Below are 19,409 nucleotides of genomic sequence, written 5' to 3' on the forward strand. Positions count from 1 at the left end.
TACTATTCGAAGATGAGACTTGATGAAAATATGATATTTTGCCCATAAATAATAGCTTTTGAGAAAAAGATTTAGAAATTTTGAACTTTGAATAAATTATGTTATATGAATGTAGCAATGTAGAAAAATCTAGGCTTATAAATAGGACTCAAAAGGAAGTGAGTTTTTCTTTCTCCTTTTTATTATTTCTTATTAATTATGCTTAGCTAAAATATGCATGATTGATTCAACTTGAAGAGTTACCTATAAATATACTTGAGTTTATACTTACATATTAGTGATGTCTTGAAATGTTTATGATGGTAAGAATAAAATATGATTCGCTTTACTTAAAATATATAGTCATGCCATTTTGCAAATCAATTATTCCAAATAAAATAAATATTAGACATTTTGAACTTGAAAAGAAGAGAATAAAAACTTATAGAATTAATTATTGGTTTAACTACCCATTACTAAAACTAAACCTACTAATTCCACTAAGGTTTGTCTAAATTAAGAAAATAAAATAAGATAAGGTTAGTCATACAAAGCAAATAAAAATATACAACAATAAAATAAGATAGAGGGGAAGAAAATTGAATGGATCTGGCCCATTTTCCAGGCCCAACTGATGCGCACTATTCATGCTATTAGGCTTTGGCCCAGAACTCCACTTTTTATTTCTTTGGCTGCGGGCAGAACTGGGCAAAAAGGGGAAATTGTATTTCGTTGGGCCTTGGCCCAACACCGAATGCGGAAGACAAGTCCCTCGGACTCGTATGCGATAGTCATGCATAAAATGAAAGGAAAATGATTAGTAATGTGGGAATTTATAAGACTAGTACTTCAAATGAAAGGAAATCAATGGCTGAAACAAAGTAAAACACCACGTAAATAGCAGACAAAAGCAGAACTTTGACATGCTAACTTGACCCAAAGTGTATATTAGTTAACGAACAGGGAAGTCAGGGAAGTCACTTAAGCATACTGGAAAAGAAATTTTGAATTACAGGGGGTATGAATGATTTAAATAACATTAGCAATGATGGCCTTTTGATTTTGGGAAGCATCTGCAGCTCAGATCAAACATGGGACAAAAATGTTAAAACAATCATTCCAAGTATCATTTAAAGAGTGTATGGTTGAAACTTTGGGTTAGCTAATTGCTTAAGAATGGGTCTTTATCCTATTCATTTCTTTTAGATAATTCCAACATAAATGTGCAAATGTCTTATTTTCATAAACTGAAATGATAGTTAAATACTTCAACCCAAACAAAAAAAACTGGTTGCTTAAATATTTCGGTTCAAACAAATCACATGCTTATAAGGCAGTTTGGCAATAACAAAGGAAAATATCAGAGAAGAAAGGGGGAGGTATAACGCGATAAGAATAAAATAGCCAGAGTCATAAATATTAGGCAGCAGGTCTTAATCAAATATACCACGAAAGTGTGGGTGATTCATCATATGAATTTGGACACAAAAGACCGATTTAGAGTGACATGTGCAAACTCGGTATGTTGTTGTAGGGTTGTATGTGCAAACTGGACTGATGCAAACTGTCTATGACGCAAACCTGATTATACTAATCATATAATAGCCATAACTGAGAAACTAAATTATTCCATGACCAAAAATGGTAGATTAAACAGGGTAAGCATTTAACTCATAAGACTCAGATGTTTAGCCTTAAGTGAGCTACTGAACAGTCAAAACAAGTATAAAGCAGTTCCAACAACACTTAGGCACAGGCCAGACCTTAAACTGTCATTGACATATCGTAAATCAGATAAGTGCACAGATATTGACTGATCATTTGTATCAGTTTTATGCTTAGTCTTATTTAACAACATAGTGGAGGCTGAATAAGAAAGGCAATACTGAAAATAAACATCTAAGCTCACACCCTCGTATTTCATCACAACTTAAGCAGATAAAGAAACCAGCAGGGAAACAAGCACAACATCATCTGAATTTAATCCTTACGCAACTAAAACAGAATCATAAATTTCATACAAGCCTCATTTTCTAAAATATGAAGGAGGAGCAAACTAATCCCTTAACTCAAATGACAACTGAACCAAACACATACACTAACCACCGAACTGGAAAATGATGAAAAAGAAAAGGACCAAACAGAATTCAGCAACCAACATCGACATGTTGTATAATCACTTTATCGTATTTAAATCTAAGCAGATTACATTCGTCGCAGGGTACATTACTTAGAACAAATAGAGTAAAGAGGGATAGTTCAGAACTGTTTTAAACATATATACAATATACCTAAAATATACATATCAGGGTGTGTATATCTAGTGTATATCTTCTTCTTATCTTGTTAACCCACTGTATATCCTATGTATATTCGGTTTTGAGTGTGTCCTGAGTCTTGGAAATTCAATCTTAAACATCCGAACTACAATAGACATCTTTCAAATTCAATTAACGATTGATATCCTATCCTAACAGCTCCCAAACATCAAACAAATAACGCGACGACAAAGAAACTACATAACCACTAAACATATAGCTAAATAAACTAAAATCTTAACCAAAACAGAAATTAAAGACTATGAGTAATAAATGTATCGAGGTTTACCTCTTTTGTGTGCAGCGAAGTGAGGCCTCGAATCTCCGATCTACCTTGAAACACCACAAACTCTTGAGTTGGTATCACTCGGAATCGAAGCAATAAAAAAGGAAAACGTTTTATACTTTAATCGACATTAGTCGATACTATGAGTGCTAAAAAACAAAACTAATTCAACGACTGAAAGAACTCAATATTTTGGGGGGTTTTTGCGACTGAAAAGAAGATCTAGTTCTTGGGGAATTTCATCAATCCAAAACTCCCCCTCAAATGGATGCAAGGACTGGTATTTATAGTTGCGAGCTAGGGTTTCTTGTGACGAAGAGAGAGAGGAGCGGGGGGACAAGAGGGAAGTGGGAGCGGGGTGTAGGCGGTGGTGGGGGACAGAAAGGAATGGGGGTGGCAGTGGCAACGTGGGAGCGAGGAGGAGCGGAAGAGAGAGAAGGGGTAGGGTAGAGAGTGGAAGAGAGAGGAGAGAAGTGAGAAAGAAGGGGTAGGGTAGAGAGTGAGAGGGGTGAAGAGAAAGAGGGGTGTCGGCTGAAGGGTTAGGTTTAGGGAATAAAATTGGGTCGGGTAGTGTTTAGGTTGGGCTGGTCCGTTTGGGTAATTATTTAGGCTGATGGTTCGAAGATGTGGGCTGAGAATAAAATGTGGACTGGTCTGAAAATTGGGTTGGGGTGAATTAAAATGGGTAGTGGCCCATGAAAATTGTTTTGGGTTAATCCGAAAATATTGGAGGTGAATTTGGGCTCGTATTTGAACTAATAATAATAATAATAATAATAATAACAGCTAGTAACTGTAATAGAATAATGAAACGCCGATATTGATAAGAGGCTAATAATTATAATAAAATATCAATATATTTTTTAATTTGCCAAAAATATTAGAAGCGTAAATAGGTATTTCGGAGGAGAGGCGGGACAAAATTGGGTGTCAACAGATACAACAATTAATACATGAGAATTATATCAAATAAGGTTACTCCTCGGTAACTATCTACCATGAGTTTGTAAATTATTTCTGCGAAACAAGGAAATTAGTTAAAAAGGGTCTCTACAAAAATGAATCTACATGACCCTCATATGATCATCTGTATACATGAGCGATTCTGACATAACACATAAGAGATCCGTAATATTTTTATAGAGCGTCATTTAATCAATTCACCCGACTACTAATCATTACTAAAAAATTATTGAAATGGATAGCATCTTCATTGTTTCATACTACTTTTTCTCGAAATATTGTGTTTCAAATTTTAATGCGTATGTATTGTTTAATTTAAATAAGAGTGTCTTATCTTATGATTTAGTAGTAGTAGATTTTTAAATATGATTTTTTCATATAAATCTACTACTTCTTTTAGGGCATGTTTGGAAAGCCACCCATGTAATTGGAACTCATTCATGGGCTGATTTTTCCGCCCCACCTCCACGTCACACCCATTCCTCTAATCTATCCTCATCACCTCAACCAACCATAGCATTACACATAGTCGTGGGGCGTTTTGGAAGTTGGGATCTGGAAAATGGATAGTGGACTCGCAAATTATTAGTAGTCTGAGTTTCGGACTTGCTCACTATAATACTTCCAGAAATTTTTATTACATTATTTTTATGAAGTTGAAATTAAGAATAGAAATTTGCATAGGAAATAATCTTCTATTATATGTAGGTTGCAATTTAAATTAAAATAAAATGATTATCTAAAATCACATGTTATCCACCAAAAAATCAATCTCCCAAATTTGAATCTCTCAAAACTTTCCTGAATATCCACAAAGGTAAGAGTAAGTTTTGCGTACATCATATCCTTCTCAGACCTCTGGAATTACACTGAGTATGGTGTTGTTGTGGTATATTTCAACTAAGCCATTTTTTGAATTTCACTTAAAATTGTGTATCAACTAAGCAATCTTTTAAATTATATAGACTTCGTACTTTCATTTTATAATAAATAAATTATCACTAGGATATTATATATTTTTCACTTGCTAGAGAAATTTATAACCAAAAAATTTAAAAACTAACATAGAAATAATTAGTGTTAATTCAAGTCAAATATAGTATTCCCTCTGTCCTAATTTATTTGACACTTTTCGCTTTTCGAGAGTTAAATGAGTTATTCTTTGATCGTATTTTTTTCATATGTCTTTTAAATATTTTAAATTATTAATTACGGTGACTTATAATACTTTTTACGTAGTTTTTAAATATGTAAATTTTATTTCAAAAAAATTAGAGATTTTATGAAAAAATTTAGAAATTTTATGTTCAAACACATACCTAAAATTAAAAAACTGACTCTCAAAAAATAAAAAGTATCAAATAAATTGGGACAGAAGAGTGGTTCTCTTTCCAAATCCAGATTGCTTTAATTGGTAGTATAATAAACTTCTTCCCATTCTCACTCTATTACTAAAATAACCCTTGATACATATCACATGCATTTACACTCCTAAGTACCTTTTAGTAATTTCATCTATCGTCATTTCTCTCATCTCCTCTGACTAGCAATACCTATTTTTTTTTTTTTTGGGTTCAATTTCCAGACAAACCCTAGTGAAAAACGCACTCCGAAAATCAGAGAAAATGGCTTCAACCAACCAAACACCCCCTAAGAAAAACCCCAAAAAGGCCAATCTATTGGATCATCACTCCATCAAGAACCTTCTAGATGAATCAGTCACTGAGGTAACTCAATTTTTTTACCCTACATTAATTCAGTTTTTACCCTAGATTTGAATTGAACAGTTACTGTGTTATTCAGTTTTTTTACCCTATATTTGAATTGAACAATTACTGTGGTAATATAGTTTTTACCCTAGATTTGGATTGAATTTTAAGTCTTCTTTTGTGAATTGATCTTCTTTTTTTTTAATTAAATTATTGTAGATTGTGACAAGCAAAGGATATCCAGAAGATGTGAGATTGAGTAACGTAAGGTTGTTGATTGGGACAATTATAATTGCAATTGCACTTGTTGCTCAGTTTTACAAGAAGGAGTTTCCTGCGAATCGCGATTTTCTCATTGGCTGCATTGTCTTATATCCTTTTTGATTTTTATTTTAACTGTTAATTATGAAACAGATCCAAATGATATAGGGATTTATATTATAACCTGCCTTGTTTCTTTGATCAGTAAAGATTATCACTGAGGAAGAGTTGAAACATCGAAAATAAAAATAATAATTTAATTCACCTGCTGATTATGTGTTTTTATTTTCATTTATTGAGTATTAGAATAAAATGAAACCTAATGGAGGATATAGGGAATTATATAACCTGCCTTATTTCTTTGATCAGTGAAGATTATCACTGCTTATCACTTAGGAATAGTTGAAAAATTGAAACTAAAAAAAAAAACAATTTAATTCACTGGTTTAACAACTGTTTTGCTTTCACGGCGTGCTTGCGTGGGACCTTTTTTTACATTACTTCATCACTGTTGCTGATGGCATCTGTTTCATTTGTTGTAAATACTGTTTGGTTATCCCGTGAGAAAATTAATTTTTTATACTAATACTCACTTATTTCTCCAGTGAAAATGACAATTGCAAATTGATTACTAAGTAATTTCTTATTTATTTATTTAATTAAAACGAACAAGTCCCTTAGGCCTTATCCTTGTTATGAATAGTCACAATTTAATAGACATGATTAGAGAGTTGAATTTTGGATGTGAATGCTCATATTTGGTCCTGTATGAGTCTATGGTTGAGAACAATGCAAAGTGATAAAATTTGAAGGCCACATGTTTACAGGCGTTGTATATTTGATGTATGATGGTTGAAGACATATGCCTTTGCAATATTTGTACATTTGTACATATATGGGAGTTTGATTGATGGACGTTTTATGGTGCTTGAGAGATTTAAGACTTTTAATATGTGAAACTTTTTCTCTAACTTTGTCGTATCCTTGACTATGGCACGTATATCTTGTTCAACGGGATATTGCAGTTGATTATCCACACAAAGGAAAAAAATGCGATTTTGTTCACCTATCCTCCGGAAGTAAGTTATCCATCAACATGCCTTTTTCTGCAACAATATGTTTGTGAAATTCAACATGCTAATAAGTTTTTTGTTGTGCATTAATTGAATTAGTGAATTCTAACATGTCCTTTCTGGAGTAGTCACTGATTAATGCGAGGATCTTTCTTGATGAATGTGCTTGCTGGAATTAGAACTTAAATACCTGTTAAAAAAGGTGGTTTGGATGTTCCATTTTATGTCTATTTTGAATTGTCAAAAATTAGGCTGGTGAACTTTCCCGTAAATATTATGCTTTATTGAGTTGCCCCCTTAATCTTCGATTGCATTTAGGGAAAGTATGACAAAACTAAGTTGCTGAGATTTTTTTTTGCTGTCAAAGTCATTTCTTACACTTTCGATTGCAGATGAAACAATATAAGGTCCATGATAGTCTGCTATGATGTTGCATTCTAATTTCTATATAGTCCTGGTAATTTGGTGGTTACCAGGTAAAGATCTGAGATTTCTCCTCTGAATTTCCCAAATGATTTTGGGATTTGTTCAGTGAGTTTGTTGCGGTCTAAACGAATTGCTAATAAATTAGGGAGTTGATAAAGTGATGGCGGGACGATTGTTCAAAAAAAATAAAAAATGGTGACATTGTCAATTGGATTTGAACCATAATCAGAGACCATCATTTTCTTATTCTTTCTTAATTTTGTGCCATTTTTTTTTTTTTTGTATTTCCAATTTTGCCCTTGTGGAAATTTAAAAAAAAAGTGTGTTTTCATTGTTTTGCAAAAGCATAAAGAGGTTAGGGTGCGAATCATAAAAAAAATTAGAATAGGGTGTGAATCGCAAAAGAGGACATACGTTGCGGGTGCAAAACGTAACGGACTCGAAGAATTCCTACACCTATGAATAGGAGTCATTTTACGTTGTGATGGTATGAACAAGTGTAGTAGTGTGCATCAAACGAGAGGTCTATTTTGCAAAAAAGAGAGAAAAAAATTTAAGTCTCCACCATATTCACCATAAAAGAGAGTATTCATTTGTTGGAAGAAAGGGTTCTTCGTGTTGGAGCTTCGGACTCAACAACTAGTGATGAAAGCGTTGATCAAACACACATGAAATGGGTGAATGTAAACCCATTTTGACGCATCAAATACTTTTTTTCCCAGCAGGTTATACGGACATAGTCCATATTTGACCTGGTTTAAATGAATCAATTGTCCAACTCATTTTTGTTTAGCGGGTTGGACGGATACTTGATTGTTTTATTCATTTCTTCAAGCACTCATTAAAAGTGTGATGAAGGGGGCATCATATTATGGCAATCGTATTATGGCTAGTGTAACTTATCATAAGGAAAGAAATTTGATTAAAAGAACTTATATGTAATTACCTCAGGCGAAGTACTATATCGGATGTTGTTTTCTCTAGGTTTATTAGTTACCCACCAAAAGGGTGGTCCATGCTGTTTATTTTATTTTACCTGGTTCCTTCCGGGGTTTATGGTGGTGGGGTCTCACTAATGCACCTTAGATCTTCTTATCAAGATTCCTTTGTCAGTTTCTGTAAATATAAGATGCACTATTTTTCTAGTGTGAAATCTTCATATAGTAGCACATTGTGTTCAGACATCAAATCTGGTAGCATCTTTTGTTTCTCTTCTTAGTCTTAATCTCTATCTCTCATGTTTTGTAACTCTTACACCTGCTAGCATACCGTGTTCAGACCTTAGATCTGCTGGATACCCTTTCTTTTCTTGTTTTTGGCTTTTACTTTTCTATTGTAAAGTCATTAGTTTTATTTCTCTAGTGTAATCTTCTCTTGTAGCGTCTCGGAGTTCTTTCTTCTTTGTCTGTCTTTTTTTAAACATCTTTTATGGGAACTTACGTGCTCCTTTCAAGTAAGTGGTACAGTCTAATGAGTTGCTCTAGAGGCTTATATGATGCTATGAAGAGAGCATGAAGGACTGCCCCTTTGTGATTTTTTCTCTACTAGATTTTGTTATGTTGCTTTTATTGGAGAATTTTGCTCTTGGAGTAATATCAATCTGCAGCAGTATTCTTTCCAATATATTTAGCTATCTTGTTACTTGCAAGATACCTTTAGCTATAGTCAACTCGTATCCACTGCAGTTTGTGGACTGCTGTATTCTATGATCAGCGTTTTTATGTCTTATGACTTTTGTGACTCTTACTTCTAGCTGAATCTGGTGAAATCTGAAGGCCAGAGGCTTCTTCTTCTCCCGAAGATGTCTCCTGTAGTCATCAGGAATATCACCTGCATAGACTTTTGTTGAGCCTCGTCTTCCAGTGTCTGGAGGTTCAGTAGCTTATGCTATATTGAATTATCTGGCAAACTCATCTATCTTATTAAAACTGGTGTGAATCTTCTGTCGGGAGGAGATGCATATGCTGAAATAACATTTATTGCCTGGTTAATCTTGTACTGAATTTGTCGCACTTGAGCAATAAATTTCTTATGCCTGCTCATAAAGGAACTACGGATTGTTGTTTGTGACAGGGATCTTTTAACAGCACTGGCTTAATCGTCTCATCGAAGCTGCCTAGATTCTCCGATATGTACACACTTACTGTAGAAAGTGCTGATCCCAAGTCTATTTCTGCAAGGCCAAAAGTTGAATTTACCAAGAGCGTCACAAAATGGTCTCTTTCTCCCTACCTCTCTTCCTTTCCAGAGAGAAAATATATTACGAGTGAGATTTCATAAACTGTATGACTTGATTCGGATGAGATATGTTTTTGCAGGTTTGCCAAAGATGGAGTTCTTGTGGAGGGGCTATTCTGGAAAGATGTTGAAGCCTTAGTTAACGATTATGCTAAGGAACACAAAAAGAGCAAATAGATGCTGTCAGACATTTTGATAGGAAAGTTGGTGGCATGGATATAGCCAATGAGATTTAAAACGTCGGTTAATGTCTTCTGGATTAATATAATCTAAATCATTATTGAAGCAAAGTTGATCCATTTTCATAGTTGAATTATTTGATCCAGCTGAAAGTATTTTAGCCCTATTGGCCCTTATTATTATTATAAAAGTAGAGTATTTTTGCGATGTGCGGTACCTGCACTTGGTTTCTGAAGTCTTGCCTATTTCTTTGCCAATTCATATGGTTCATGAATATTGTGCTGTTCACATGCCAGGTAAGTCTCCTTTTATGAAAACTTTAAAATCTATAAGCTAAAAGAGTTTGTAATTGTATGCGGAACCTAAAGAACGCTTTACGAGATTTGACATTTCAAAATAAATTTTAAACATATATATTTCTCTTTGGACATTGATTTGCATAAAATGGATCCAATATGATTTATATATTATTTTATGGATCCACAAACAACACGAGGTTTGTGCACACCTTTTTTCAAATAGATTACTCTTTGATTGCCTATCTGTTTTCACGTATAATATACACCGTCTTTAAATAGTATTTCTCAATGAGTACAACAGTTTTAGTGCTAGATTACATCCAGTTATTCGTACTCTTGAAACTTCAGTAGAAACTACACAACAACTTGGGGCAGAGCCTCAGAGGGAGTCTCAACACAGAAAAATCCATTTAACTTTTTGACAATATTGGCTTCACCTTTGTATTTATCTTCAATGAGATTTATCTCAAATTATTTGACCAATTCTCAATGAATCTGTATATGATTGAAATGTTTTCTTGTGAAAAAAAAACTAAATTTAGATGAGAAAAATACATAAAGCACAATATACTGAATACTTTACGAAAAATAGAGGAACTTACTGAAAACCCCTTCTTGAAGGTCAACGACTTATAAAATATGTCCCAAGCTACTTATCTAAGCAAAAGTCCCACATAGCAGCTTATGTTTTATTTTTAAGAGCTTTGTCTGTTAGTGATACGTATCTTGACTGAAAGAGGAAAATACCCGAGTTCGGTAGCGAATGACGCTTAACCGGGCTATGGAGTCTATGGGGGTATTTTGCTAAAAGGTCATTCTCAATACTTATTTTGACAAAAGGCCATAAGTCTTAAAGAATTGGCTAAAGGGCCACTATTTATGACATCATCAAATGAAGTCTCCTATGTTGTCATCCCTATACCCAAAGTTTTAAAAAAATACAAAACAACCCCTAACCACCAACATTTAATTACCCCAATTTATAGCTCCATTTTTTTTTGTTCCCTCCCTCCAAAAGCTCGTTGCTCCCCATTTCTGCACTTTTCCGATCCCGTTTCTGGCCAAATTTCTAGCTTTTCATCTCAAAATCAGTCCCAAACGACAGATTTCTTCCCCACTTCAGTCATTGTAACTTAAATCTCTTAGAAATTATTGAAAAGAAGCTCAAATTATTTTTACCATTGTTGTCAAAGCTCAATTATCAGGTGCCAATTCCATCAGCGTCTACTGGTAGTGGAGTTCGTCTTTTGTTCTGATCCTCTTTTGGAGTCAATTCTCCATTAAAAGAGCTGTATCCCTGCTGTTTTTTTAGTCTGAATCTGGTTTCTAAATCTAGGCATGGGCCAATTATAGACCATAGCAATAGTCTATTATATCTTTAGTATGGCGTCTATTGAAGAATATGTTATAATAGGTGGTGATTATATGGGTGAAGGGGTGGAGACCCCAAAATGTTGGATTTGGAATTCTGCGAGTAAGGTGACAGTGTCGATCACCGTGCGTCGCAATGGTACATATAACGATTTGGTTGAGAGCGTAAAGGAAAGCGGGGAGTTAGATTGTGACCCCAGCGACTAGCACATTAGTTATATGATTAATGTTCTGCCTACTAGGGGAAAAGCTCACCCTTCTTTCATAACAAATGGTAGGCATGTGGTGTTGTATATGTCTGATGTTGCTGCTGATGGTTGTAGGCCTGTTTTGAGAATAACTATTATTGAGAGGTTTCAAGCAGCGTCAACATCAGCAGCACCACCCCCACCCCCACAACAGCCAGTGGATGCAAATTCAATGCAATGAGAGCATGGGTGATCATTCAATGGATACAGATGATCATGATGTTAATGTCGAAGGGTGTGATGGGCAGCCAAACCAACTTGGAAGGAAGAGAATAAAGTGTATCCCTGGCATCGCAAAATCTTTTAAGCCCAAAGGACGTGTAAAGGGGAGGAGAAACAAGTGCTCAATTTGCAAGGGAAACAGCCACAAGAGAACAACGTGCCGAAATAGAGAGGGATGAACTTGATGTATTTTTCAATGTATTTCATTGTGCTTTTCTTGTACTTTCCAGTTTAGGTTCTCCAATTAAATATTTCAGTGAATGTATTTCATTGTGTTTTTTCTTGAATGTCAGTTTAATATTAATCAACTGTATAATTGTATATAATAAACTAAGACTGTGTTCTATATATCTACTAGGTATAGTAAATAATAAACTTAATATCTAGTCTATACTAGATAACGTATATGATATATCTATATATTTACTAGGTATAGCCTATACGTATATGATATATATTCGCCTTTAAAGCCCATCGATTGCTGAACCGCCAAACGTCACCAATTAAAATAAAATAAAATAAAAAAGTCAAACCCTAAACCCCAAACTGCGTAAATCTAAGGGACCGTGGATAGGTCTATAATATACCAACAGTGTATAATCTTCAAAGAGCATAGTATATTATAGACTAAGTAAATAAAGGGGACTGTTTTGGAATGAGAAACCTGGTAAATGTAAAGCTCATAAAAATAATTAAAAAAATTAAAAAAATTAAAAAAGTCAAACCACAAACTACGTAAATCTAAAGCATGGATAGGTCTATAATATACCACAAGTGTATAATCGCCAACGAGAATAGTACATTATAGATTAAGTAGTTCGTCTATACTCTACTGCAGTTGATATATAAACCAGACCCCTATTTGCCTAAACATGCTATAATTAAATAAAATAAAATAAATAAAAAGACTTGATGCTATTTTAACACTTGATTACATCATATTAGACTCTCCATCCATTATACACATGATTCAAGGAGCTTTAGAACAAGTAATGATCCCTAATCATCAAATATTTGCCTAAACAAGCTATAATTAAATTAAATGAAATAAATAAAAAGACTTGATGCTATTTTAACACTATATTAACACTTGATTACGTACATCATATTATACCCCCCATCCATTATACACATGATCCCGAGAGCTTTAGAACAAGTAATGGTCCTTAATCATCAAATATTTGCCTAAACGGGCTATAATTAAATTAAATTAAATAAATAAAAAAACTTGTTGCTATTTTAACACTATATTAACACTTGATTACATCATATTAGACTCCCTATTCATTATACACATGATCCAAAGAGCTTTAGAACAAGTAATGGTCCTCCTTGGAACATGGTTGTACTTTGAGAACATTAGCTTATTGTCAGACTTATTGGATAGTAGTGTTATGATTACCATTATTTGTCCTAAAACTCTATGGATCATGTGTCTAATGGATGGGGGTCTCATATGATATATTAAAGTGTTATTATAATGTTTAAATAGTATCAAGTCTTTTTATTTATTTTTGGCTTTTTAGACTAATATTAGTGATTTAAGGACCATTAGGTCTCCTAAAACTCTTTGGATCGTGTTTCTAATGGATATGGACTCTCATATAATGTATTAAAGTGTTATTATAATGTTTAAATAGTATCGAGTCTTTTTATTTATTTTATTTTATTTTATTTATTTTTGACCTTTTTAGACTAATAGTAGTGATTTAAGAACCATTAGGTGTCCTAAAACTCTTTGGTTCATGTGTCTAATGGATGGTGACTCTCATATGATGTATTAAAGTATTATTATAATGTTTAAATAGGATCAATTTTTTTTTTTTAATTTTTTTTTTTTACTTTTTTAAGATTTAGGGTTTGGAGTTTGGGGTTTGGGGTTAAGGTGTTCATTTTTATTTATTTTTTGTATGCTGGACTTGTGCAAATTTAGCAGGCTTCGCGTTCCAACAATTACCTTTATTCTCGTGATTTATAATCAACCTTAAAGGTCCATCATATATCGTGTCAATGAGTTATTATGGATCAAAGTCATTTATTATCAGTTAAGTCTATTAATGGACCTACCATACTTAGCTTTATTTTGACGGTTAGAAAATAAATGCAAAAATAATAATAAAAAAGGACAAAACACAACACAAAAAATATGAACAACAACCATATACTTCATTTCACCAAAAGCTTCCATCATTAACTTTCACCGATGAAAGCTTTGCAAAATACTTACAACAAAAAGAAACATGTGCATCGGTTAAGTGAAACGTCACCCAATGGCTAAATTTGATTAGTTTGATTAGATGTGGAAGCTGCAGAATTAAGAAAGGTACTCATTATGTTGCTTAGTTCCCCATGATAAGGCTTTTAATTGGGGAGTATAAACCTCCAAAAGGGAGACTAATATCCTAACTGTGAAATATCATAGACCAACTGAATGGTATATTATAAATTCACTTAGAGTATAAACTGATACAAAGTTCATTAATATTGAACTTGCATTCATTTTTCAGAACAAATTACAATAAAAATACATTAAAATTTAGAGATATCAAGTGAGATCCTCTCTGAAATATCGACACGTTGTTTTCTTGTGACCATCCCCCTTGCAAATCGAGCACTTGTTTCTCTTCCCTTTGCTACTTACCTTGGGCTTGAAAGTTTCCATGATGTCACGAATACATTTAATTCTCTTTCTTCCAAGTCTGGGCTCGTACAGAGGTGGAGAATGAACATGTTGGCATTTCCCATAGGCGAACAATACTCGTAGATGCTTGAACCATAATCAACATCGTACTTCAATCTCAATGCTGCCCTCGCGTGAGCACACAGTAATTTCACCAAGTCATACTTTCACACATGTTCTGTTCAGTAGATTGACTTTAGCAGTTAGGCCACTGCCGACTACGGTGAACTCATCGGCATCATATCCTTGTTTATATTATTGACAAACAAGGAATCTCCCTCATTAATTTTTTCCCTTATCGTCTTTTCAGCCGACAACACAAATAAATTGCTTGAACCGTTGATATCTGCACGCCTCTATATCTATATACAAATAATAGAGTGGCATTGATCAACTAAGATATAAGAATAAGAATAATCGACCAAAAGTATATTAATAGACCATAATGCATTTCCAAAAATAAAAAACAAAACACGGAAGATCGAAACAAGCAAAATAAGTATAAATAACACATAAGCTAAACAAACAAACAAAAAAGATCGAAACAAACAGCTAAATTTCCAAAATTTTGATTAAAAATCGGAATTTTATGAACACTATGAATCAGAAAAAGCTAACAACTTTCAGGGCAATATGAAAAATGCTCTGACAGAGTTGCAACATTGTTGAACCACGTAATAAGAATAATAGACCAAAAGTCTATTAATATAGACCATTATTTACAGAGCAAAAACACTTAATCAAAGATCGAAACAAGCAAAATAAGTATAAATAACTCACATTTCAATGAAAAAACAGGCAAAATTTTATAGGTTTTGAAAAAAAGAAAAGCTTTATGAACACTTTATGAACAAAAGGTCTTTTTCAAGAACGGAAAAAAAAATTACCATTTTTCAACGCAATATGGAGCTCAAAATGCGCAGATAGAGAAGCAAATTTAAAGAAAATACCTGGGAAGACGATGGAATAATATCAAAGGTCGGATGAGAGGAAGAGTAGCTTGGGAGCTTGAGAGTTTTTTAATTTAGAAAAGTGAAAGGGAGTGAGGAGAGAGAGTGGGTCTTTGTATATTTTAAAAGAAATCAGATGGACTAAAGTGTAGAAGTTAAAAGTCCCAATCTTTTTAAAACTGTAAAACTAACCCCATTTTGCTTTTTCTAAACCCTACCAATGAAAATTAAATCAAAAAGAAAATGAGTGGCCACAGTGCAAATTAAAACTTAGAAGTGGCCTTTTTCCCGAATCATCTTGAGTCTCTGCCCACCTTTGAAAGGTGGGCTGGGCTATGACGAGGTGGTGCCTAATGGATAAGGGCGGAGCTCTATAGTTTTAAAGAGGGGTTCGGGCCCTATATTTGTACTAGAAAAATTCAATAAAAATAAATATTATTTACTTCCGAACCCACATACATAAATAGCTTTTGCGTAGACCCTATATTTGTGCTAGAAAAATTCAGTAAAGATAGATATTATTTACCTCCGAACGCACAAATACAAATAAGTGCAGGGCTCAGTGGTAAAACAGAGCTAGTGAAGCTCTCTTTCTCGAGATGTGGGTTCAAAAACCAACCAATACCATTGTTTTTGGGTTTTTCTTCTATTAGCAAGATTCTCTTAAAATTACAAACCCACCAAACTTCAAATTCCTGGCTCCGCCTCTGCTAATGGACTCCTGCCCCCGGGAAGCGATCAGGGCTTACGATCCTGCAGTCATCTTTCTTTTTAGTACCTATCGTCTCCATATTTTACGTTTATGGAAATTAATTTTGATCAAACAGTTCAACAGACTTCTCCTCTAGCATTGGCCCAAGAAGAGTTACTTTGTGCAGATCTAAGTTTTTAAGTGCTCCCGCTATGCCAGTCCGAATTTATATGACACTCTTTCCTTTTTAGTCAATCTAAAAAGAATGACACTTTTATATATTTAAAAATAATTTAACTTTATGATATGATTTTCAGCTATACAAATATCTAAGGCTTATTTTGGACCAGAAATTCAGAAGTCTTCCTTGCTTTGTTAAACTTTGTGCCTAGTTAAATAGTGCCACATCAATTGAGATGGCGGGAGTAACTGATTTTTGGGAGGTAAACCAGCCCTTATTTAAGGCATTTCGGGAGGTAAAGCGTTCCTTATCTAAAGCAAATCTATTTTTAGTGCTTGAATCTCAAAACCTTTTATTAAGAATGTTGAAGTACTCATCAACTCACCACAATTTTTGGTGATTTCTAGCAAAAAGTTATTCGACCGTTGGAGAGCACTTAGTATGGATTCTCCGGCATGAGGAGATATCTGTATATATCTTTTTGCTTGATGACCAAAGCCAAGTTGCTCGAGGACTTCTACATAGAAAAATTTCGTGTTATAGGATTTCTTGTGAGGTCAATTTAATGATTTTGAATATGAAGATAATAATTCCTATTATTGGTGAGCTATAATAGAAGAATGATAAAAGAGGTTACTAATTATGCTATTCCTTCTGTCTTCCGTCACCTCCATCTTCAACTATAAAATGGTTTGAGGAGTGCACTTCGCACCTACTTATTATTTTAGCCATCGTGCCCCATCCCCCAATGATGCATTCACTCCCGCACTTAAGAGTTATTTCTTCAAGTCAATTTGCCTTGCTAATGCTAGCTTGCCCTCTATTATTACTGTACAGAGCGGAGAAGAAGCACTACTGAAGATCGTTACTGTGTTGGATCAATTACTTTAATTGGAGCATTCTAGTAAGCTTGATCCTCGGGTTAAGGTAGTTGTAGCTGTCAAGGAATGAATCAAAGACCTAAGGACATTTCTAATACCAGTGCTCCCACTGAAACAATTGTAGCTCTTACGCAACGATCTCCTCTACACATTATTTGGACATTTTACTTTCTTTCAAAGAGATAACTGTTAGGGTTTTGCCCTGATTTCCTTATCATATTTGAGTTTTACTTTTTTCTAAAAGAAAAGTCAAAGTGTAACCATAATCGTTTTACTTTTCCTAAAAGGAAAATATAATTCTCTTTCATATTTGGTTAGTCCTTTTCTTAGAGGAAAATGTTTTGGACCTCGATAAATTAAATAATCCTTCTCATATAACACAACACAATAGCATCCACAATGTAGTGTTTAGAGAATTTTGATTAGGAGGAGATTTTCCTCTCAATAAATTTTATGCTTTTAGATTAGTTTTCACATGTAGATTAATTGATCAAAGCGTGTTAGAATATTATGCTTCTTTTAGTATGTTTTTCTTTATCGTCTGATTTATTGTCGTTCAAGATTTTATAATTGTAAGCTTCCGCATGACGCCTGATTATTTCGATCCCAACAATAACTATTCAAACCTCAGAATATTTATATGCACTTACTTTGTTAGAGACCGAAGAAGAAAAAGAAGATTAAAATATACTGCACTTTGCCAACATGAAAATTATTAGGAAAACAACATACTTTCATTAAAATTTCTTCAAGGAAAAAAAAAAAAAAAAAACTTATGAACGAAAAAGTTATCTTACGCTATTCTGAGCAGAACCTAAAAGATTAAGTAAAACTATTTTCGCTATTACGTATTTGAAAACATATTTTCTGTTCCAAAATAATTATTTCTTTTAGACATTAGAAAGTAAACTGATCAAAATTAATTTTAAGTTAAATATGAGATGATAGGTACTAAAACGGGCAATTTGCAGGATTGACCTTCGCCGGGGTGGTCTTTAAATTTTGTCCCTCAAATTGGTGGTCTTTTAACTTTTGTCCTTCGCTAAAAATTCCTTGGTTTCAGGTTCGAATTCCTGCTCAATCAAAAAATTTTAAAAAATTCGCAAGACAGAGTTTTGCCTTCAAAAATCTACTGCAATGTAAAATTTGCAAATTCTGCCTTAAGAATCCAAATATCTGCCTTGCGATGTTTTTTTTTTTTTTTTTTTAAAATGAGCTGGAATTGGTGGTCTTTTAACTTTTGCCCTTCGCTAAAAATTCCTAGGTTTCAGGTTCGAATCCCTGCTCAGTCAAAAAATTCGCAAGGTAAAGTTTGGACTCGCAAGACAGAATTTTGCCTTCAAAAATCTACCGCAATGTAGAATTTGCAAATTCTGCCTTAAGAATCCAAATATCTGCCTTGCGATTTTTTTTTACTGAGCTGGGATTCGAACCCATAATCTCGGAATATTAAGTGAAGGGCAAAACGTAAAGACTACTAATCTGGAGGACAAAAATTAAAGACCACCCCAAATGAATGGACAATCCACGCAAGAAAAATGGAAAAAGGACGACTGCAAGAGCATAAGCCCCGTTCAGTTAGCCCAGCTGAGAAACTGGGCCACGTGAATAACTGTCACAACTGGTTTACTGAGCTGGGATTCGAACCCATAATCTCGGAATATTAAGTGAAGGGCAAAACGTAAAGACTACTAATCTGGAGGACAAAAATTAAAGACCACCCCAAATGAATGGACAATCCTCCACGCAAGAAAAATGGAAAAAGGACGACTGCAAGAGCATAAGCCCCGTTCAGTTAGCCCAGCTGAGAAACTGGGCCACGTGAATAACTGTCACAACTGGTTTACTGAGCTGGGATTCGAACCCATAATCTCGGAATATTAAGTGAAGGGCAAAACGTAAAGACTACTAATCTGGAGGACAAAAATTAAAGACCACCCCAAATGAATGGACAATCCTCCACGCAAGAAAAATGGAAAAAGGACGACTGCAAGAGCATAAGCCCCGTTCAGTTAGCCCAGCTGAGAAACTGGGCCACGTGAATAACTGTCACAACTGGCCAATATCGCTTCCTGCAGGAGTCCATTAGGCTCCACCTCGTCTCAGCCCAGCCCATTCTTAAGAGGGGCGGAAAGACACTCCTAACTCCGGAAGTTTATTCGTTACCGAAACCGCATCTCTGCGGGTTGTGGCCCGGGGACTTTCCTGGGTCCTAAACCACTCAATGAGTGGACCTTGACCCATTCACGTCGTCTTGCAGCCTAGATGCATCATTGTGACGGACAAAACTATTAAAAAGAGAACAAAAACAGTTTATGTAACGGTGTGGGACTTTTGCTTAGTTGAGTGGCTTGGACGGTTGGACCATATTTTATTAGTCATTGACTCTTCAAGAAGTGTTTTAAGTCCAAGTTCCTCTTTTCTTTCTTTGTGAAGTACTTATTCAGTAATGT

At 34.3% G+C, this 19,409-nt stretch overlaps 1 protein-coding gene and 1 non-coding gene across 2 annotated transcripts; both read left to right on the plus strand.

Moving 5' to 3' along the window:
- The first annotated feature begins 5,067 nt into the window (after nt 1-5,067).
- LOC132627382 (signal peptidase complex subunit 2) lies at nt 5,068-9,640 on the plus strand. Its single transcript, XM_060342704.1, has 5 exons — nt 5,068-5,273; nt 5,475-5,626; nt 6,514-6,595; nt 9,089-9,231; nt 9,334-9,640. The coding sequence occupies exons 1-5, from the start codon at nt 5,172-5,174 to the stop codon at nt 9,428-9,430; spliced, it is 576 nt and encodes a 191-aa protein (XP_060198687.1). The 5' UTR covers nt 5,068-5,171; the 3' UTR covers nt 9,431-9,640.
- Nucleotides 8,786-8,910, plus strand: LOC132629665 (small nucleolar RNA snoR74). Its single transcript, XR_009578425.1, has one exon. It is a non-coding gene; the product is annotated as a small nucleolar RNA snoR74 (small nucleolar RNA).
- Nucleotides 9,641-19,409: the final 9,769 nt, after the last annotated feature.

The sequence above is a fragment of the Lycium barbarum genome, chromosome 2, assembly GCF_019175385.1.
Source record: "Lycium barbarum isolate Lr01 chromosome 2, ASM1917538v2, whole genome shotgun sequence".
Classification (NCBI taxonomy): Eukaryota; Viridiplantae; Streptophyta; class Magnoliopsida; order Solanales; family Solanaceae; genus Lycium; species Lycium barbarum.